The sequence below is a fragment of the Ischnura elegans genome, chromosome 1 (assembly GCF_921293095.1).
Source record: "Ischnura elegans chromosome 1, ioIscEleg1.1, whole genome shotgun sequence".
In the NCBI taxonomy this organism is placed as follows: domain Eukaryota; kingdom Metazoa; phylum Arthropoda; class Insecta; order Odonata; family Coenagrionidae; genus Ischnura; species Ischnura elegans.
Window position 1 is genome coordinate 41,148,769 of NC_060246.1, and position 23,556 is coordinate 41,172,324.

At 40.3% G+C, this 23,556-nt stretch overlaps 1 protein-coding gene across 1 annotated transcript; it reads left to right on the plus strand.

Moving 5' to 3' along the window:
* Positions 1-617: 617 nt before the first annotated feature.
* Positions 618-11,546, plus strand: LOC124162656 (protein glass-like). Its single transcript, XM_046539636.1, has 2 exons — positions 618-792; positions 6,971-11,546. Exons 1-2 carry the CDS (start codon positions 618-620, stop codon positions 8,866-8,868), a joined length of 2,073 nt encoding a protein of 690 aa, XP_046395592.1. The 3' UTR covers positions 8,869-11,546.
* The last annotated feature ends 12,010 nt before the right edge of the window (positions 11,547-23,556 follow it).

The window sequence follows — 23,556 nt, forward strand, 5'->3', positions numbered from 1 at the left end:
TTCGTTTCCAGTTTTCTACGTTGATAGAATAGGTGCGTTAGAATATTAAAGCGAAAAAGCACTCAACTTATTTGCATAAAAAAATAAGCCACTGCCAGAATTCAAAATGCTGGGTGTAACCATGAATCTGATGGCCTGATAGTACTGCTTACTCACTGCGTGGATCCATTTGATTTCCCAACAGGACAATCCCTCTGCTATCAAGGTATAATTCCGCAGCGGCAGATAGAGCAGAATGAATAATGGAGATGAGCCCTTGAAAGGACAGGAAAAACGAGGGACGAGCGGCGCGCGATGCGGCGCTTGGGGGCGTAGCCGAGTGAGCGTGGCTGGCTCGAACAAAAAAAAAAGGAATCCCGATATCCGTTATATTTTCGTTACCCGGCTTCGTTTACATAGATAGCGTCATTGGTGCAAAAATTTTCCGCCGAAATGCACAATCCCCGAAATCTGTTCCTCTCAGTCTCGCTTCTCTCTCTTTTTCGGTATCCGTTTGGAAATGTGACTAACATGATGCAAAGGGAGAAGGGCACACATACCCTTTTGTACGTGTAGAACGTGCCCTTGCAGACTTACACATCACCCGCTCACACATTTGCGCAGTGTGGAGAGCCATTATGATAATTCGGCGGGAGACTTGCCTACACGCATTAAGGATCCCTCCGTGGGATCTTGGAGGAAAACTCCGCGGAAAGCCCCCTCCCCCGCCCCTCTTCTCCACCCTCCCTGAGGTGGAGGCTCGGAAGAAGTATGGGATCTTGCGGTTGTTTGGTGGCGAAGCGTGGAGGGAGAGTGAGGTGCTTTCGGGAGAAGTCGGAATCGAGAATGAATCGGGAATGCGGGGGTGTTTGGAAGGGAGAGACGGGGGTGGATTTGGCAAGCGTTCGGGAGTAATGTCTTTTGAGCGTGATGGGGGGGGGGGCGGTTGGGGTGGCGCAGCGTGTGAAATGGCGCTGTAAATACGTGGGAGGAATCGTCGAGTCGTAATGAACACTTGGGTGGTTAAGACTCGGGATTTGAGAGTGTTACAGTAAGCGGTTTGCAGGGATGAGATGGATTCGAGGAATCGCTTTTGGGGCAAAAAAATATTTTTGGGGTGTAATTGGTTGACGTATTGGATGCGCTGGTGAAGCAAAGTAGGTTCCATCTTTGGTACACAGGGTAATGAGAGCAGATAAAAGTAAGGAGGTAATTAAAAATTGGAATTTGAGGGAGGTATCTAAAAACGTAATTATCTATCAGCGTATCTATGAGCGTCGACGGAATTATCTTGAGCACACTGGCTTTGTTCAACTCTCGCACTTAACTTTGCACTAATTCAATGGCATAAAACGTCTAGGTATTGTCAAAATTGTAGAAAATCTTTTATATTCAGAGGTGCGACTCCTCTGCCAAGCAGTCATATTTTATTTGCACCCAATTTGATTTGTAAACTGATTCAATCGAGTGTGATTTTTTAATCCTCAACATAGAAAAGTATACTAACAATGAGCTAGTTTAAAATTCAAAACTAAAAAATTTAATATGATTTAGTTGCGTTTTGGAAGTGAAAATCCCCGATTCACGTAAAACTAAAATATGGTCTCATATTTTCCGCATAAAAGTATTTAATTGCACCATCACGTTAAAAATAAACACGTCAGGTGCACGATATTCGAACGGGAGGCTGATATGTACACACATAAAGAGGCAGAGGATTTGAGAGCAGTTACCTACGCATAGAGGGTTGCGCTGATTGAATAGCGGCGAGTGGGGAGGGCTGGCGGTTTCTCGGCTCGGAAGGCGGAGGCAAGGAAGTCGAGAGGGCCGCGGGGATGGGATACTGAGACCGAAATTAGAGGGTTGAGATATGCGCTCAACGACGCGGGCGCCGAAGGGCGAAGGAAGCGGACGCGACGGAAGGTGGGGAGGGGTGGGAGAGACGAGGGTGGAGCCAGGGAAGAGGGATGGCGTGCGATACCTAATTTGACTGCTCCTAACGGATTGACGGTGATTTATTGAACAAATCCAATCCATCCGTCGTTGTTCCAACCGTCTATTTCGGATTCGTGTTATTTTTTTCACACGTCCCTCACACGCCACACGGGTCTTCCATTCCGTCTATCTCTGCTTCAACCTACCCTCCCCTCCACCAATCCTTCCCTGCGGGACATCCTCCCTTTGGAGCTACACAAACATGTTTGCAGGCATATAAATATATGTACCGCATGAGCGCATGGATTCGGAAAACCCGGAAATTTTATTTTCTTTCATTCTATTTTTTTCACCCTGATTCATACGTCGGCTTTGACGACGCGGTGTAGGTGCTATCGATTCATTCGTCACCCCGACGACGGCTCAGAGTCGGAGCGCACAGCATTCCGAGAGCGGCAATCCGTCGCTTTGCCTCCCTCTGTGCGATTACCTATGCGGGGTCCCGTGCATTCGACGAGGCAGGTGCTCCGTTGGGGTTGGACGGGAGTTGGATGGGGTCACCCTCTGGGAGAACGAGAGGTCGAGAAACGTCTGACGAACCCCATTAACCCTGTGAGGGATGCTCGCATCCAGATTGGCATGCTTTGCGCGCCGGCAGATTGGAATGTGCAGATTGAAGGACTTGGACTGTTCCGCAAAATAATGTTTGTAGGACGGGGATATTTATCCCTTCAAATTATCCACACGCTTCTGCTTGCTTATTTAAGGTAACAATGTCCATTTGTAATTTCTTTCACGGTCACGTGAGTCTTAGCAATATTATTCGTGTAATGTAATCCATGGAAAATGTATTTAACATGCCATTTACCAGCATTCCACATTGTTTTTTATTATTTCTTGATCATTTATTGTTTTAAAATGGATATACAAGCAACCCCCAGGTATAAAGTAAAGTTATATGGAAATGGTTATTTTATAAAGGTATATGCATTGACATACCTTTAGTTTTTGAAGATTTTTTCCCTCACTGCCGTCTGTGATGCACATAATTCCCTTCATTTCCCTTACATTATTATTCCTATTGTAATTCTATTTGGAAGCGTTGTGCTTCTCGTTTATTTTCCGATTTTGGGCCCTTTCTTTGTTGAACAGACGGAATCAATCAAATTGTCTGCCTTGTGCGTGTCTGACAGCCATGCCATAATATTTTCCCATATTCCTGCGGCCAAAACATTCTCCGTTCAAAGGAATAATCATTCCCCTTTAAACCACTGAAACGTGTACGTTAAACATGCCGTCAGAATCTGCATTCATAATGATGCTGCGGTTTTTAAGCTCAATCCCAACTACAGGAAAGAGGTAGATGAAGCCATCCAAAATTCCACGCGGAAGTCCAAATTTGCGCTTCGTTACGTCATAGTAAGCTCATGAAGGCCTCAGTGTGTGCACAGTCTCTCTCTCTCTCTCTCTCTCTCTCTCTCTCTCTCTCTCTCAGCGTGTTGTTTGCGCCGGGAGCAACATATCACTTAATCGCTATATCTTTCCTATTACAGCGCTGTGGCTATTTCGGCGCTGTGCGAGTGTAAAGCGTTTACACCTGGAACGAGTCGTTATATAAAGAGTGGCGCGTAGCGAGGCTTCGGTAGGGGAGCCACTGCGGCCGTGGAAGGCGGCGTTGGCGGCAGTGGTAATCTGGGGGGGGGAAGGGGAAGTAGGAATTTAAAGGGGGGTGGGAAGTGTGACTGGATGGAGCGGGAGAGAAATGGGAAGAAGAGGCGAAATTTGTGATGCCTGGTAACGGCTATTCGCGCGGAAAACAGTCAGGTGGTTGCCACAGCAACCATTATGCTCACGAGCGACGCGTTATTTGCGAGGAAAAAGGGGAAACGGGAGGGAACAAGATATCTTAGTTTAGCGTTCGGTTTTTCCGCCCAAAAATCGAGGAATAAAATTGGGATTTTAGCAGGTACAGGGAGAGTTATAGCATGAATGTCAGTTCTCTAGAATGCTTGATTATGAAATGGAGCGAGTCTGTGGGATGATCAAATTAAATTAAACCTCGACTAATGAGAATTCCACGGCGTTCCACAAGTTAGTTGTTTACTTGGGGAAAATTAACATTAATTTATCATCGGAATATTGGTATTAAATGTCTACGTTGTACATAAACATGAATAATTTGTAAGTGTCGTGCAACAAATATAATTAAACACTTATTTGAGAAAGGAGTTTGCTCTTTTGTAGATGAAAAGAGAGAGCCTTCTTCTATTCAATAATTGAGCCACCAGTATGAAGCCGCAGCTATAGCAAAGATTGGAGGGTATGGTAAATTGAAATAACAGTCATAAAATCCAGGGAAATGGGGTTTTGAAACGAAATGTTTAGAAGAAGAAAGAAAATTGTCAAATTCAAAGGAAATGGTTGTAGTAGGCAAGCTCTATATTGTGATACTAGAGAAGACGTGGGAGATGAAATAAAGAATATGTGTTTGAGTTAAGAGAGAATTAGAAAGGATGTCAACTAAAGAAAATAGCCAATTGACATATTATGGTAGTTTTTTGAAGGCTTAAAATGGTAAATACTGATGTAAGGAAATTTGAGAAAAAAGGTTGGAGAATATGACGTAAGTAAAGGGGTGGGCAAGATTGAAAGAAGGGAAACGTGCCGCATCCAGCGCTAAGATGAGAAGTAAACATGAATGTCCTGAATGATGTCACATTACATCGAGAATGATATTAAGTGGGAGAAGAAGTTGAAATGCATAGAATGAGTACAACTCTAGGCCACAATTATGTTGATGTGGATACTAAGTATGGTATAATCAGAGGAATGAATAAGGGGGAGGTTTAAATCATTTTATACGGATTGAAAGCTATGATGCGTCATGAATCATACTTAAGGGGAGGAAGAAGAGTCTATAGATTTTTTTAAAAAGGCTTCCAGATAATAAATTGTTAAATGGACCAGAAGAAGAGGTGGAAAGAGATTAAGACATTGGATACATGGAGAGTGAATAAAAAAAAACAAGAATAATGAGGGTGACCACGTGGGAAGATGAGAAAAATTTTTTCGCTAAAGTAAAACCTTATTTTCTTACGACAGGTTTTTATTCATGTGTTTGCTAGGGAAATTGGATAAGGAAGACCGTAAAAGGATAGAAGTAGTGAGGAGAAGGGGAGAATTAAAGGTGAGAGAGATGAAAGTAAGTTCGAAAGAAGAGAGAAGTGGAAGCACAGTGGAAAAGGATGTTACCAAGCGTAGATTTGTGATGGAGGTAACAAATATAAAATGGAAGAGGGAGAAGGGTGAGAGAGCAACAAATAGAAAGAGCTAAGCGAGGAAAGATTCGGGCAGCAGAAATGGAAGAGATAAGAGAAATCAGAAGAGAGGGAGAGGGGAGAGTTGGCAAGGGTGACTTCAAATGCAGCGGCAGACCGCTCATGGATCGCTCGCAATTTCCTCCATTGTTGGGACGAGCTGGACGGTTTTTGTGTGCACGGCTGGCCGTGCGGTTCCACCCCTTTTTCGGGGGTAGAGGGTGAGTGGGGGGAAGGATGTGATCTGAGCACGGAGGGGGGAGGGAGGGGGTATTGAAAGAGGTCGGAATGGCGACGTCAAGCTCTGGATTGGGATGGGAGGTACTTGTTTTGGGTTTTAACTCGACAATCACGTCTGGTTCGTTCGCGCTCCTCTGCCCAGTTTCCATTCCCCACTCACATGGAGCGACGACGCACTGTTTAAGCTGCTCAAGGCTGGATGCGTTCGCGCGTGAGTCCCCGGACTCTTTTTTTTTTTCGAGTTCCCTTCGCTCACGCCGTCTGCAGGGAAACTCTCTCCGTTCTACTAATCCCCCTTCTTTCCTCTTCATTCGATCGAGAGAGGCAACGCAGGGTGGACGTTATGAGAGGCCTCACTCGCAATTTCAAAGGACCCGAATGAATCCTGTTGTTTTTTTTGTCTCCTCTCGCTTGCATCTCAGCCGTATTCTCGGAAATATCTGATAATTTTTACTCACGGTTCACGAAAATCGGAAGGGAGGTATTTTATTAGCGTCATGGTGGATGGTATTCTATCGATAAATTAGGTACTCATTTTTCGTATTGTTTATTGGCTGTGGAGCATATGAGTGGTGAATGTAACGCTTTCCTATCAGAGATTTATTTTCATCATTTCTAAACGCGGTTTGCTTCCAACGGTCCTCAATTAAAAATAACATGAAGATATTAATTTTTGCATTGATGTGAGATACTTAAAAATTTAATACAATTATAAGCGTTGTATGAATTTCAATCAGCAACATATCATTAATGAGTGTTATTATTAACAAACTTTGCATGAATCCTGTCACTGAGTAGTAACACTTTATCTGAAGTGAAATTACCAACAAAGTTCTGCAAGAAATTATCAATCATACTCTCACTGTGTTATAACATTAAGGTTGATTTGGTTAGGTAAACTAAAGTTTGATAATTCTTTTAATGCTTACAAATTAATGATTCTCTCAGTTTTGCATTCATCGTTCTGCGTTTATCTCATTGAACTTAACTACCAATATTATTTAGAACTCAAATTTATTTGTATTTCAACAAAGACCACACTGTTTTCCTCATCCACTGGTTCTTCCGGTTTAAACACTACTTCTCAAAAATATATCAGTAAAATAAGCCACATTATTCACTCTCGGTACATTTCTAGACACAGTTTTTATAATCAAGTACGGAAATATTTTATAGTGCTAATTGTAAATAACATGATTGATGAAAGTGAACACACGATGTTGTGCGGAGAATGTTTGAGGAAAAATTAATGTATTAGTCAGAATAACGGTTGAATATTAAGAAAATTTACTACAGGTAAAAGTAATGACAAAAGTTAAATTTCACTTTTATTTTTCCAGAGTAGCCTTATTTGAGGTCAAAAATTACGTTTGCGTTAATTTTTGACATTACTCAGATTAAAATTAAAATTTGTTATCCTACATAGAATTAGTCTCAGGAAAATTTCTCTATTGAAATATATAAATTCATTCATGTTTTTTCTTCCTCCCTCTTCCCAGGTTACCTACAAGAGTTCATCCCGCAGAGTCCTGAGGAGCGGCCGCCGTCCCCCCCGCTCGCCGTCACCACCGAAGTCCTCGACCACGATGGCGGCATTCCCATCTTCCGGCTGCGGAGCGCCGAGGAGACGGAGGTGGCCCACGACCTACTGGAGCTGTCCCGCTCCCTGCCCCCGCTGCCCCCGGTGCAACTGCCATGCCCCGCCCAGCCGCCACCGCTCTCCCCAATCCCCCCGCCCTCGCTCTCACCACAGCCCCCGCCGCCTCCGCAATCGCCGCTCCAGGAGCTCACCAACGCCCCCACATCCGTCATCCACATTCCCACCGTGTCGGTCATCTCGCAGCTCCGCGACGTTCGTGAGGCTGCAGACCAAGTGCAGGAGGTGGAGGTGCTATACCACCACCGCTCCTCCATGGAGGGCGTCATGTCCGTCGCGCCGCCGACGCCGCCCCCTCCGCCTCCGACGCCGCCGACACCACAGTCGACGGCCCCGCCACTCACGCCCCCGAGCTCGGAGTACTCCTCCGACACGGAGATCCACCACCCCGTCCTGCAGCACTACTCCTCCTCCAACGCCTCCTCCACGACTGTCCTCATGTCCGTCGGCGATGTTTCCCCACCCCAGATTCACCAAAACCATCACCATCACCAAGAACACCAAGTGCACCCAAGCCATCACCATAGCCACCATCAGAACAACAGCAACCACCACCACCACAGCCATCACAATGCCACCGCCCACCAGCACCACATCTCGCATCACCAGTACGAGACGACGACTGCCGAGGAAGAGGATGACCCAGCGCCACTTGAGCAGCAGCAGCAGAGGATAGGGCAGCCCGTGGCGGTGGTGTGCGAAACACCGTCCCCGCCCAACGTTAGGGTCACGAGTGCAATCGTCGCGGCACCAGTAATCGAGCAGCACCAACAACATCAACAACAACAACAACAGACTGTCTGCAGGACGAGCAGGACCACGACAACGCCAGGGTCCACCAATGTCACATCGATTGTTTATACTTACGACGCCCTCCTCGTCACGGACGGCCGTTCCAAAAGGAAATCCGTGGTGGTTAGCCCAGAGTCGGTCAAGGTGGCGCCTGTCGCCATTGTTCCAGCTCCTGCCACAGCGACGGAGGGCGCCGCGCCCGCTTCCCCGGAGGAGAGAAGAGAATGCGGCCAAGACGCCAAAGTCAAGACTTCCCTGATTGCGACGACGGGTTCTGCCCCGGCGTCTCCAGGGGCAGAATCCGGTGGAGGTGGTGCGGCGGCGGCGCCTGTGCCGAGTCGCGGGACATCGTCATCATCATCATCATCGGCTTCATCGCCGGCTGCGAGCGGCGGAAAAGCGCGGTACGTCTGCTCCGAGTGCGGCAAGCAGTACGCCACCTCGTCCAACCTGTCGCGGCACAAGCAGACGCACCGCAGCCTGGATTCGCAGTCGGCCAAGAAGTGCAGCACTTGCGGCAAGGCGTACGTGAGCATGCCGGCACTGGCGATGCACGTGCTGACGCACAGCCTGAGCCACGTGTGTGGCGTGTGCGGCAAGGCTTTCTCCAGGCCCTGGCTCCTGCAGGGACACCTGCGCTCCCACACCGGCGAGAAGCCGTACGGGTGCGCGCACTGCGGCAAGGCGTTCGCGGACCGCTCCAACCTCCGGGCCCACATGCAGACGCACTCGGCCGCCAAGAACTTCCGCTGCACCCGATGCCACAAGTCCTTCGCCCTCAAGTCGTACCTCAACAAGCACTACGAGTCGGCGTGCTTCAAGGACGGCTCCGAAGGAGGCGACGGGGAGGGTGGGGTGGTGGTGGACGGGGAATACGAGGGCTCTGGAAGCAGGGGCGGAGGGTGCAACGACTTTGACGACTCGATGGATAGCAACGAGGTAGACTAGTCAACCCTGAGAGAGGGGTGTCCGACAGGAGAGGGAAGGAAGGTGGAGACAAAGCAACAGTCAACGAATGGAGAGATATCCCTCGGGGAATGGTCCCCGCAATATTTCTGGTGGACTATTCCTTGAGGTTTGAGTTGAAGAGGTTAAAGAGAAAAAATCTTCAAAGGTATTAACAAAATATTGATGCTCTCATAATTATAATTGTTGTGATTAAAGATAAAAGGGCTAAAACCGGACACAATCGTTTGCAATTGCTTCATCTGCTCAACATAATGATGAAAAAGTTATAAGCAGTTTAACCCGCTCGAAGAATCTATTGTATAATTTTTATCTTAGTTTTAGATTTATATAGGGAATGGATTTTCATTGATATACGTATTCTGAGAACGTTAATATCACTCCAATCCTCGCTGGCGTCTGCCATGCTCCGTATTTTATATTCTCTTTCTCTCTCAGCATATAAAACGTTTTTCCGAAGCTAATTACATATGTATTGAAAGCAAATGAGGCAGTGTTAGATCAGTACCAATCCTCCTCGGGCTCTTCTTCGTGCAAAAACTTTTTTTTACATTCAAGGCGATTCCTGTTCTCGATGAACTCTCTTTACTGTGCCCTTAATTCTGAGGCATTCCAAGGCATCTTGCCCTCTCCCATAAATCCAGGTAAAACTTTGAAAACATTTTTGAAAAGTTATGCATGTTTCATATGATAAAAATTAAAATATTTATAGTGTTTACGCATCTCTTGGAAGTTACAGATTTGTCGAAATGGCGCCTCTTAGCGATTCATTTTCCTTTCTAGTGCTTTGCGAGAGCACGATCAGAATTGTATAGTGAGGCATACATTTTAGTTCCCGATGTCACTGTAAAATCATTTTCCTGCAGCCAAACCGTGAAATAACCTGTAGAAAACTCGTTTAGCCACCGAGCACACGGGATCATCAGAAACCTAGTAGATTATTATACACAACAGTTTCGCCCCTTTCAGATAATTAGAGATTCTTTAAGATACATTTAAGAAAGTTAATATTCCGAGATTTTTGAGGATGCATGGATTTTTCATGAGTTAAACAATTCTTAATTGAAGCCAGAATCGTCTGGCATTCATGACATCATATCCCGGGCAGAATAAGAATGTAATGCCTTCCTTTGAGACAGAAGAGTGAGAGAGAAAGAGACCGAAAGAATGTATAGGCTGCATTTTCCCTTGAAGGAATCCATTTTTTCGTAATTAATTTGCTTAGAAAACCCATCTGGATGAATTTATTGTCTGGATCAGTATTCAGGTCTGTTTTGTAAATAGTATTTACGAACTGATGATGAAGTATGTGACGGAGTAAAGCAATACAAAGGTGACAAATTTTTTTATGAAAGTGAAACGTTTATCTACGCTGACTTATTTTGTGCGATCGGTTGTAGATTGTTTCGTAACGTGTTCTGTTTTCACGCAAATGTGTAAATCGAAACAAGAGTGGCATTGGTTATGCATCAAAGGAAAAACACGCTCTGCTCTCTTAAAAGATATTTTGTAACCTCCTCGTCTTCATTTGTATTGAATCTCGGCTTAAGCTGATTTAATGAAGGCTTTGTCGGCCAAGCAAAAGGTTACCAAATATTTGAATTGAAAACAAATTAATGAAATTATCGTAGTTTTGGTAAATACGTAATGTTCCATTGGAAGAGAGAGAGAGTGTGAATTTCGACGGTCTAATTTTAATGTGTATGTGCAGAGTAGGTCTTACCCGGTTGTTATGTTATAAGTTTGCCTGTCGCCGCGCAACCGTTTATGGTTCCAAGAATTTTTGGTGTGAGTTTTTCTCACTATGTTTGAAAAACAGCAGGGAATTAAATACCCGATTTTTTACTCTTCAAATGAGCCAACGAAATATAAGAGCCAGTGATCTGTTCCCTTCTCTAGAATGAGTGGATTATGTTTTCTTAACTTCTTGACTACGAGATCTTTCAGTCATGACTTCCTTATTGAGTATTACTCATCAAGAATTATGCATCATTCTTATATTGAATCATGTTTTTCACCCCAATCTAAGGAGTATTTTTTGCCATGCAATTTTTTCCTTGGGCAGATTAATGTGAGGAAAAGCAACCATAGCAATTCTCAGGGTATTGCCAAAGGTACACATAGAAATACGTAATTGAGTGCTTTGGAGGCAATTTCAGTACCTACACCTGGTTTTAACGAGAAAGAAGCCGTAGGTGTGGATGTGACGTATAATTTTGCGAAAACTGGCACAAATGGAGCGGCCTTCGTCGGTGTAAAAAATATTCAATGTGTGTAAAAAGATGTTCTCAAGCATATTTTCGGTGGTCATTTAGTTTTTGTAGAGTTGTGCGAGAATTTTTCCGACAGTCAAATCGGAAACATAACCTGTATGTTTTAATATATGTCATCAGTTAGAGGTAATTCTCTAATTGTAGTCAATGGATATTTGTTCTATGTCTTTCTGGCAAGTCGTGACGTTTTAGTTTAACTGTCTAGTCATTATTTATAGAATTCAGCAATGACTGAAAGTAAATTATTTATTCTGACGTATAATAATCGCTGTGATTCGATCAATTAATGTATTATACCTTTGACGTTTCCTGAGGACTACTGGCTCTATTGAGATTATTTATTAACTTTTATTTATTCATAGTTGATAATGTTATGTTTCATATTTATTTTTATAATATTTTTATTTATGAATTTATTTATAATATGTTTAATATATTTCCCACCTGTAATGATGCATTCCTATTTTACGCTTTCTAATTACCTCTGAGCATTGTACACCAGGTAAAGTGAATTAATTCAGTGAATCGTGGTCATTGTAATTATTAAATTTACGTATTCTCGGTATGTTTCGAATATTTATACATACAGAAAGTGCAACGAACTTATTGTTATGACTCCAATAGGAAAAGTGTTTATCATAACTTGTAAAAACAACTATTGCTACCTGTGAAAAAAAATCCGTCGTTTTCGGCCAACCAGAATATTTGACAACGCGATTTTTCAATTCGACCTACCATGCTTCATATTTGTAGTATTATAATGAGCCTCTTCTTTCTTTAAGTGTTAAAGTATACGCTTTTGATTCCAATCATTGAGGTAGAAGTAAAAACATTTATTTTAAGTAGCATTTAACTATCCACTGCCTCGCAGTTTATTTGGAGTTTATTTTAAGACTCAGAAAAATGCATATTGCGTTTGAAAGCAGCGTTTCTATGGGAATATATTTTCGGTTATGGTCCAGTTACCTTAGCCTACCTACTAATTAGTACGGGGTCTTAAAAACCATTCTTTGACATACACAAAGTTTACCGCAAAAATTACTGTAAACCCATGTATTATAATCAACTCTGTTTGGGTGTAAAATGCATACCGATCGACTCATCAACGTTCCTATTTTTATGATTTTCCTAGTGGTATTCTGGCACTATGCGAGACCAAATGGATGATTTATGTGAAATACCTGAACGTAATGGTCACTCATAATTTGCAGCCCATACCCTTTATATGTAAATGATAAATTTGTGAAGACAATGAGTGTTTGTTCAGTTGCTCCGAGTCCTATCATTCCAAATCATTGCTTTTGAGTCCCAATGAACCGAACGAAAGTATATACTCGCTCATACACTTTGTTTTAATTTTTTTCTTTCGGAGGAAAAATCTAGTTTTTATGCATCAGGGATTGGTGATATCAAACTCATTTGGTTCATACGGTACGTTATTCATTTTTTCGGTGAAACAGGTGGGTGTTTTCCTAACATTACTTTTCAAAACGGTCCAAAATCGTGCAGGTTTGATAATGCTCACGTAGCTCGAGCACCCTGATTGACATACACATATTTTTCTGAGCTGGAAGTTGATAGCGGGGAGTCGAAAAAGTTCGTACACAAGGGAGCTAGGTTGGGGAGATAGGGTCGAAAGAAGAGAAAGCTCTATGAAAGCGCATTGGGAGGGTATTCAAAGTTTTATAAGGGATGAAGAGGCGTGAGTCGGGTACAATTACAAACGGGAGAGAGAGGTCTCATATAGATAGACTTCTTTTGTCCCACTCCTCCGGCGTGTGTGCTGTAGGAGTAAAAGATATCAGAAGCTATCAGATTACAAGAAGGGAGAGAATATAAAACGTATTTATACAATCATTTGCCATCATCGGCCGGTTTTCAATCTAGCAACCGTAAGAGCTAAGTAAGATCAGAGAGGCACTCAGGGAGAGTAAAGCTTTGGGAAACAGACAAAATAATGGAGGACGGGAAACGTAATTTCTGATTTCTATCTATTTTCAATCTAACATATAAATGTTAATTTTATTGATTTCTCGTTAATGACGGGACATCAATGTATTAGGGCAACTTCAAGTAAGGTGATAGAGAAACAAGTGAGCAACGGTAACAGTTTAATGAAACCTATAATTCCTGAAATGGATGGGTGGGTAGACAACATAATACCTTCTAATGTAATGTCATGTAGGTAAATTTAATGTCACAATTTTGATGGAGAAATTCTGGGAATGGTAGAAAGGAGGGTCGAGTAAATTTTTTCAGGGGTTGAATTCCCTTGAAAAGAAGAGGAGTACTCGAGCGAGGTTCGAGCTCGAGAACGAAATACTTAACATCATGTGAAAACGAATCTTACCCCAATCAATGTTACTCTTTGTATTTTTTATTCCTGTTATAAGTTCACATTTTGAGTAATTCCGTTATTGTGAGGGCTATGTTGTAGCATCGGGTTATCACCAAATGTCGTTGGTCAAACCAAGTTCTAGGAAAGTCGTTTTCGATTCGAATTTCAAATCGAAAACATTCTGTTTTGAATATAACGGTCAAGTATTATTAGTTTGAAACGTTGTCGTTTTGCTATCCGTATCAATTCATCTTGGGTTTATGCTGGAGATTCTTTTTGATTTGCAACCTCGTCTTTCGCAGGAGAAGTGGACGATTTTACCTTTGAACTTGGTCCAAGTATAGTATCCACTCGTGCAAACACACCACTATGGGTACACCTAACCAGCCCAATGCTGTAAACTTACGAGTGTGCCTTGTTGCCATGACAGTTTCCTCCCTTGCTGTGCTGCACGGGAGGAGTGGTCGCTTTTATAAGTTTCTTTTCACAAAGCCATTTCTTCCTCCCTTTCGTACCTCAGAGCCCTTCTCAATGTGTGGAAAAAATGTCACTCCAACAATTCCAATCTCTTTCCTCACACAGAATTGGAACTTCCCTCATCCCACTGCCGACGATCAATCCATACTCCCCACCCAATTCGCCCTCGTTGACTTCTCTTGTAACCAGGGTGACCATCCGATGTAACAAATCGGGAATATCCCGGGAATTTCCTTGAGCTACCTGCAAAAGATCTAAGTAAGATATGGAGAAGTAAAAAAATCTCATTAACGCAACAAAAAGAAAAAAGAACCTGACATTTACACTTCTCTGATCTTTTCGGAACTATGCATAGGTGTGTTGAATTTTTAAAAATATTGATTTCGGCAAAAACCTTGAATATTCCTGAAATGATAATATGTTCTTTGAATTATGATGAAAACCTTGAATGTATGCTACCTGGAGTAAGAAGTATCATTTACCCATAATTTTATTTTAATTAGCAATACTACATAATAATTTATTCAACTCAAATAAATATTCCTCATGTTTTAGCATCTCATATACAGCATTTCATGAGTTCAAATGACGCATACAAAAATCATTGAAAAATAACCGGGGGAAAATCGATATTGGAGGCACTCAGGAGAACCGGAGAAAAACTTGGGAATTTTATTCGTTTGTATCTCCAGTGGTCACCCTGTCGCACAACTCAACCTCCCCCAAGTATTGCCTCGCTTCGTTTGTAGCCCTGCTACATAGTCCCCGCCTTCACTGTCGTCGTGACTGTCCCCCACCACTTTGCCCTGACTGCCCTTTCTCGACTAACCTCTCGGCTGCGGCGCCCACTCACGAATCCCGCCCATAGCCTCCGGCTCAAAAACTCCTCCTCCTCGCCACGCTCCTCTCGTCTGCCCTCAATCTACCGGCCTCTCTCTCCTCCTGGACCCTCCGGGCACTCCGTGAAAGGGGCTGACCTCTTCTCCGTCGCGCCTTGGACGTCCGACCCGCTTGCTACATGCTTGAGTCAGCTCGGGGGGGGCCGCAATCAGTGAGACGGGAGCTTTTCGGTGGCACGAGGAGGGGATCGAGGGGGAGGGGTCGTAGAGTTCTCCTCCTCTCGCTGTTGATAGGTCGACCGAAGCGGTCGGTCCTTTTGCTACGTGTTGAAAGTGACCGATCAGGCACGGGCGAAGGTACAAAGAGTGGTCCTTGGAAGACGTCCTTCATGCGCACGGTGCGGCTAATGGTTTAGAGAAGCCAAAAAACGGCAAAAAAATCGTTTCGGTTCATCGATTTAGGAGTTTTGTCTGTCGATGACTTTTTACGGAGCCTTTTTTTTTCGATAGGTAGCAACAATATTCGAATTTTCCTTAAAGAAACCTGGCGACCATTATTTTAGCGATAAACACAATCTAATTTCCATGTTCCGTGTAAACTTGCTAATTTTTGTAGCCTAGAATTTTTATGTCAGCATAGTTCACACATACAAGCTATAAATCTTACGATGTTTCATGAATTCATGATCTCATTTTATTCTGATTTTTAAGAGAGCCTGCGACATTGATATTCTTCTCTGCCCTCCTCCTCGTATTAAGGAGTAATTTTGCCAGATTTGCTTAGCTTTGTGGAAATTGAGAGAAGTTTCGTTAAAATTGGCTTCGGTGGTGGATGAAACTCAGAAGACATCATTAGACTTCCCGAAAAACTTTTCCCTCTTTGGCTCAACAATTCTCATTTTTATGTACAGAAATATTTGCTTTTTCTAAGTGCTTTTGGGTTAATTCTCAAATTTTAATGCACGCGTTGGGATTTCATTTTTGAAAGAAGAGTCGGTCATAAAAATGCAAACAACATCCTACTTAACAGATTTAATCCAACTCACAAGATAGTGTAACCAAGTCAAAAGGGAGGATGAAACTGGGAATTTATCAAACTTTAGGCTCGAGTTTGTATTTTCTCAATCATTTTATGCATTTCTCTTTTGTCGAAGGAACTTATCAAATATGCGTTATGTAGGTACTTAGCAAACATAACTTTTCTATTGTTCATTAAAAATCTTGCGACTTGATTTCATCGTTGCTTTTCACTTTGTAAGTGACCATATTTTTGCTATTGTTTCCTTAATGCTTTTTCTGTTTTCCTAAGTTGTTTACGTTTTACTCATTAATTTTAGGTAATATAGAATTCAATATTCTCAGTAACCCAGTTCTATCATCAGTTTTGTGCGTGTTCTAATTGATATTTTTTAACGAAAAAATGTTATACAAGTGTTGGGTTTGAGAAAAGAAAAATTAAAAACCGAAAAATGAAGTTTTGAAGATGAATTGAAGTTTTATGAAACATTTCTGAAATATAGCCGGCAGATGGAAGACAATTGGGAGATATAGGAGATATGTCTTGGGAATTGTAAGCATTTTATGGCAAGGGATTGGTCGTTGTATGAAAGAGTAGTACTTAAACTGTGCGGGCATCTGTGTTTGGTGAGTACAAGAAACAAACCTTCAGGAAGTTAAAGTAAAGAGGCGGAAACAAATGAGGATCGGAACATCTATCTATTTTAGCTTAGCCTTTTTCACCTTGCGAGAGGGGAAATTGCCGACCAAATATTCGTATAAAAACACTTCCTCCCAACATAAACTCTAATAGATTCAGGTTCGCTTTTACCTTCGTTACCTTTCCTCTCATTTCATCTTCCATAGTTTTGTTTGACTTTTGACATTTTCACTCGCCCTTTTTCCTCTCCTTCCTCAACTAAATTTCCTTGATCCAAAGCAGCAACGTTTTATTCATTTAAGTGTAGCATTCTGAACACGATGGTTTTCTCAATTTGCGCGAGCTCTCTTGTCTCTTTGACCTTTTTCATGTCGATTGTTGGGTTTTCTCTGATATTTGGACCTTCTCTCATTCATCTAACAAATCTCCCAGCCTGCTCGGCCTAAGCACTCTTCACTGCGCTTCCGTTTTGTATTTCTATTAAAAGCACTTATAAAATTAATTCTTTCATATCCCACGCTGAAACACTACCTTTCTCTTGTTTAGGAAGTATTTTCCTCATACTTTCGCCTATCTCATCTTTATTTTTCTTTTAGCATTTGAACCCTTCACTCCTTTCTCTTCAAAACACCCTTTCTGCTCCCCTCCGACTTTCTTGTCGCACTCCATCCTTTTCTTTCCTCCCACGTCTCCTTGGAGACTTGACCTTTTTCTTCATCTCCACCTGCGGTGAGCCTAATTTGACGCGGCAATACCACCGCCTCACCGACTCGAATCCAGGGCAAGTGCTAGAAATATAATGAAGGATGAAAAAGTGTTGAATTGCATCAAGAAATTTCAGGAATAAATGGCGGAGTGGAATTTTTTGTGGCTGGTCCTCAATTTCGCTCGATCACACTCCCAAATTGTTTCCTCTGAGCTAAATACGTTTTACAGGCGGCAAAATTAGCGGCGTATTCAATGTTGGGAGACAGTTGACGGGTATAGCACTCGATAAATTTTTACAAAGCCAGCCGCTAAATTATTGAACACAAAAAACATTTTCTTTCACCAAATGAACTTCACAAATATAAAGTTTTCTTTTTTACCAAAGAAGACTCAATTATTAATAAATTATTATGAAAAATACAGCTCAACCGTAGCGTGCGTGACTACGTATTCCACAAATTGAGACTACCCTCAAGTAACATAGGAGAGTGAAACAGGTTATGAGACTGGTTTAAACGAGCTTTTTTTCGTGTGGCAATAACCTTAGGTGAAATTTAGCTTGAAATTTTCAGGATTAGGTGTAAATTTATCCATTTAGAAATAAGGATATTTTTTCCAAAGAAAATAAAGTTTTAGATTAAACATATTCCGATGAATTTAGAATTATTTATCGAAGATTAGATCGATGGCAATAATACAGGTAGTGATATTACTGAAACCCGGCTCAAACTTTTTATGTTCAAGAGAACGTCTTAATTTAAAGGAGGAAACAATTGCTAAAAATCATTAAAACGCATGATTTGGTCTGATAATATGGTCATAAAACGGGTATACACTCAATAGTATTATAGTTATTCTATAAAATATGTCCACATTCCATTGAATATATTTTTTAAGAATGCCGATTTCCCTCACACCATGGGATCTTAACTGTATTATTGACCAAATTACTTATGGACCATGTTAAGCATACAATAACACAATCTATAGAGAACCTAATCTCCAGGCATATAAAGCTCTGAACACTTAGTATTTTATATCTTTCAGTGGTTCTTTATCACTTAACATTCCATATATCGGGCAGTAATAAGCCCCTGGCCCTGTTTTCAGTCATTCCTTGCGACCATTTATATCATACGAGTCCAAACTGCCGCGTAATCGGTTGAATTCTTGACTTACTTCTATTCTTTAAATCTATTCAGGTAGGCATACTGTCTGTATGAAAGACGTTTTAAAGTACGTCAGCGAAATGTATCCGGTGGACGGCATAGTTAATAATCTTCTCTGGTTTCTTTTCTGATTTAATAGATACATAGATGAAAGAGTTGTAAGGGCTATATGAAAATGTTACACTAGCATCAAATCCGTAATTGTCTAATTAGGTCATCACACTTGTGTTATCAAGTCGATGAATGGATTCAATGAAACGCTGCTTTCATGTACGTTTGAGGTATTTTCATTTGACTCTTCGGCCTAAGGGCTGGATTTTAAAATTGATAACTAAATGAAGGAAGGCTCATCGCTAGTCAGAATATGAAGTCTGTCAGAGTTTTATCAGTATTACATTAGCATGGTGGTGCTATATTGGTATAAAATGTGAAAATAAAGAATGCGACTCAAAAAATACTGCAAGAAAGAAAACAACAAAATGAAATAAATGAAAAAAAGCTTGAGTATTTTGATTTGAAGTTGAGGAGTATTAAATCATACCGATGGACCTAAAAGTTGACTCAAAGTAAATCAAATTATACTGCGGAAGGCTACATCAACAGCGTTGGCCGAATATTAATTAAGAATACATAACACCATAAATGATATCAGGTGGAGTTCTGAATTCATACAAATATCAAATTCAAGGATACATCTACGTGAAAAGATAACCTGAGACACACTCAATGAACTCACACTAACGATTGAAAAAAAATATTTACACATTTATTGAAACCATGGCATTGGTGAGACTGTAATGATGTGGGCTAAAGTTTTACTTTAGACCCATTTCATTCATAAAAATTGAATGAAGTCTATATTGTGCATCCATTGAGAGATTTATAGTCATGGTACGTTCATTTAAACAATATCACCATACGGTGAGTGACTCAATGGTTGGCGAAGGTTCCATAACACATTTCCCCCAAAACATGTTAGTAGTCATAAATCGTGGATTCATCTCATTCACATTACTTCATACTATGTATTTTTTATCCCAGTTTATATTTTATACAACTTATTTACTACCTTTTTTACACTGAGAGCCGTTTCGAAAATAATGAGGTAAAACTTACATAATACATTTGAAGTATTACGCATTCCATTCTATCATTTTGAGATATTGTTCTTTGGAAGATTTAAAATTATGAAATAAGCATTTATCTAATAAATAGCGCGTTTAATTGAAGAGTATTTAAGTCCATTTAAGAAACGGAAAGCAATTGCTATCGGCCAAATAGATTAATTAGTCTTTCAGAAACGCAAATACGAATTTTCATTCAAATTAACTTGCTGGTGGAATTACATCAAAGAGCGAAAAAATGATGGCAGGCATAATGATTTTAGGTATTAGGGAACAGTTTTTGCATGTTGAATATAACATGAATTAAGAGTAATAATATTGCAGCCTTATCGATACACCAATGTTTGTATTCTTATGTCCAGTTTGCTAGTTAAGCACGGCTTCCTTAGACTAAAATAAAATCACTTTGAGAGACCTTTTACATTTCTTTAAAAAAAATTGATTTCTTGAGGTCCTAACCATTTGAAATGATCTTTATTCTTCTCTTTCTTCTTCATGAAATCTGTTATCATGTCATTTCACGCTATTTCAGAGCAATGTGGCCGTCAAGGCTATAACTTTGTAAATGGGATCTACCTTAGTCATTCTCTTAACTTCAAAAGCCAGCTTTCGAAAGTATTTTGAAATCGTAACCCAGCTTCAGAAAATTCCATTATCTTCAACTTTCATACAAAAGGAGAACACCGCAATGGTTGGTAAAAATAAAGGAAGAAACCTGCCAGCCAATCTCACATTGTGTCTCCTTAGTTATTGGAGAACTCACTTCATCGCGAATCGTTCTCTTTGGGACTAATAGGTCGTTCTACGGCCGCAGTGAACAATATTAAGTACCCCGTCTAAAAAAAAAAAAGAAAATTAAATTAAAATTCCTCTTCCTTGTATGGTCTATAATATACTAAAAATGCATATATATAATATATATTTATATACAAAGACAGGTGTAGACAGCCGGATTTTTTTTCGGGAGCAATAAAATAAAAAACTTGTCACAATTTTTATGAAAATCTGGTTTCCATGGCGAAATAAATTTTGCCAAAATAATTGTATACACATGTCATGTATTATAATAGCTGTGACACCGCAAATCTGCGCATGTATATTTAAGAAAAAAAAGAAGCAGCAGCCATGTAATACCAGGGGGGATCCTCTGGCCTCGTGTGTTAAGTGCAACAATGTGTGCTGGTGTCGTGTTTTCCCGACCCGCCGCCGGACCACGCGGAAAATATGGCGACGGCTGTCGCTACGTTAGTGTTTTCTCGCATGACGAGTTTGTTTGTCCCTTCGACACGAGGCACTGCTCTTCCCCCCTGGGGGATGGAAATAGTCAATGTGTGCGTGTATGCTTAAAAATGAGAATTTTTTCTGTAAAACATTGGAATCCTTATAAGAAAAAAAACAGGTTGATGTGGTTGATGGTGAACATTCAAAAATTCTTTTTTCCTCTCTTTTAAATGTGAAATGGAGATGGTTTACAAAAAAAATGTTTTTATATTCGACTAGCATGCTAGAGTGGTTGGGAGATTTAAACATGTTGCTGGTTGGAAATATAAGAATAATAATATAATAAATACACGGTCAAGGATGAAAGAGGGAAGAAAGAATGAATGAAAGTGCATAGAAAAAAATACTTGGGAAATAAAAATGCCCAAAAATGGTCGGGCGTAAGGCAATACATTTTACCTTATAATTATTTATTGATCATAAAAATGGTAACCTGTTTAAAATTATACTCACATTAGCTCATGAAAGCAATAAATCATATTTTTAATCTGAATGTTTGTTTATTCTAGTTTTCCCTTCCATTTAAGCTGCCAAGTCGTCCATAAATAAGTTATCTTCTGCAGACTCCAATGATGCGAGGGGTGAAACGTAGTTATGTGTTTGCCAACCCTCGATACTTACAAATATGTATTTATAATGGTTTCTTATTATTTTCATGAATTATTTTCTCTGAAGCGTTTCATTATTTTGATTATCATTTAAAATGTGTTATTTAAAAGTAAACTGTTTATATTTTTTGGTTTTACATATAAAAGTGATTTTAGTGTATTTTTCTGAAAAAAACATCTTTTATATATTTTTTTATTAAACCCACACATTCAAATTAAATTAAAGGTAAAATATCCCATTTTTCAGATATTTGAAAGAAAAAGATGTAGATTAATTCAATGTACAAATTTGAACGATTTGAAGGAAAAAACTTGAAGAACGTCCTTTTTTACATTCGTCTGGATCCACCTGCAGCCACGCAAGAAGCAGCTGCATCTATTTCAGAAATTTCAGGTAAGTTGCCATAGAATTACGGATTTCTTTATATTCCAAATATAATAGCACTTCTCAGTCTCCCGTCAAAAAACACAAAACGTTTTTTTTTTTTTTTTTTTGGTGTCGTATGTTAGTAGTGTAACAGAGGATTGCATCACTCTCATAAAAATTCCATATAATTACAATAGAAATAATTTCTTGCGTCCATGTAATTTTCATTGTGTCTCGTGGCTAGGTACTCAAATCCTGGCGGCAGATAGATTAATCAATCATCTCTATTGCTTTCGGGCTATCTGCGTCGAAGTGAATTTCAGATGACGTCTCGTGGCCTATGCTGGCCACATCTCTTGATCAGATCAGATTTCCCAAGGATTGAAATGGCCCTCTATGTGTAGCATGCTTAGGGTGGCCTACCAGTGGCCACCCTGATAAATTAATTTGATAAATTACAAGATGATGTTGGATATTTTTTACCATAAAGCACTTAATGTTTTAACATAAAATGATAATCCATACTTTCATCTTAATCTTTTGCTATCGTATCTTTTATTAATAGTTTTAATGTATTCATGAGAATATATATAAGAATTTATCGGAAAAACTCTTAGCGTACCCGGAAAAGTCTCCTTGAAAACCCCTTTGTCATCACTCCAAGGGGTAAGTTTTCTCATTGAGTGTGTCGAATTATAATAACGTAAAGAATGAAAACGTATTTTTCCGAAGGAGTCAATGACAGGGTATTTAAACATGTAGAAGATTTATTTACTGCTATCACTTTTTTCTGTCTGTATTGGAGGCTTAAATCACAATTGAAGTGAAATTATTCACATAAACATGGTTCGCAACAGCACATTCTTCTTCTTTTCGAAACCCAGTTCTTTGATTCTTTGTTGAAGAGTAAATCGTTCCGAATGAATGATCAGTTAGTTCCTCCAATTTTTTTGTTTGCTATGCCAATTTAAGATATTGCAAACAGTAATTCAGGAACTCAAAAACATATTCATACGGTTTCTTGGTATAAATAGTAAATACTACCTAGTTCTTCCCGTTTAGCTCCTAAACATATTACTGCTACACCAGTCACTAGGTTCTCATATACTCTTTTGTGATCAGGATATTTATGATGCTTATTTTAATATCCAACATTCTGATTTTCACACCAGGTATGAATAAGGTATCATGCGAATTGTAGTTTGGGCTATCTTTAAATGTAGTAAGCAGTAGGTGCTGATGCCAGAGGCTTCTATTTGTAATTGGCAGGTAAGGGAAAGTGGGTGTTGGCGCAGTGGACTAAAATTTTAAAAAAGCTGAGAAACTGTATTACTGCTACCACCAAATCAACATACATACTTCTTTTTCAATATTTTCCATATACATTCTTCTAGAAAAGTTACGTCGACTCTATATTCTTTGTTGAAATTATACACGAAAAAAGTTTTTGCTACTTCAAACATGCATGCATACATTTTCAATTATTGGACTTGATCTTAAATATGGGAACACGAACCTGTGACTTGTTAATTACGTTTTTAAATGAAAATATATTCCAAATGGCTATGGTGAACCTATTTAATATTTGCATTTGATTTTCGAGTGAGGAGGAAAGTATTATTTTCTTACGTTGAATTCAGTCACCAAAGAAATCAAGCATTCTTTGCTTCCTTTTATGCTGCAAAATTGGTGATTACGGCTAGCAGGAACACCAATATTTATTATTATGAGAATTTTCGTGTACAATGAGGTTTACTTTCCATGTCGCATAGATGAGCAAGAACGTAGATATCTATCGGCATAGTTGAGTGCTATGCGTGGAATGATAA

Bases quoted from the DNA above. Each gene is read 5' to 3' on its own strand.
- LOC124162656 (XM_046539636.1), top strand. From the start codon at position 618: ATGATAATTCGGCGGGAGACTTGCCTACACGCATTAAGGATCCCTCCG. The intron at 793-6,970 runs GTGAGGTGCTTT...CCCTCTTCCCAG, and splicing joins TGGCGAAGCGTGGAGGGAGA to GTTACCTACAAGAGTTCATC.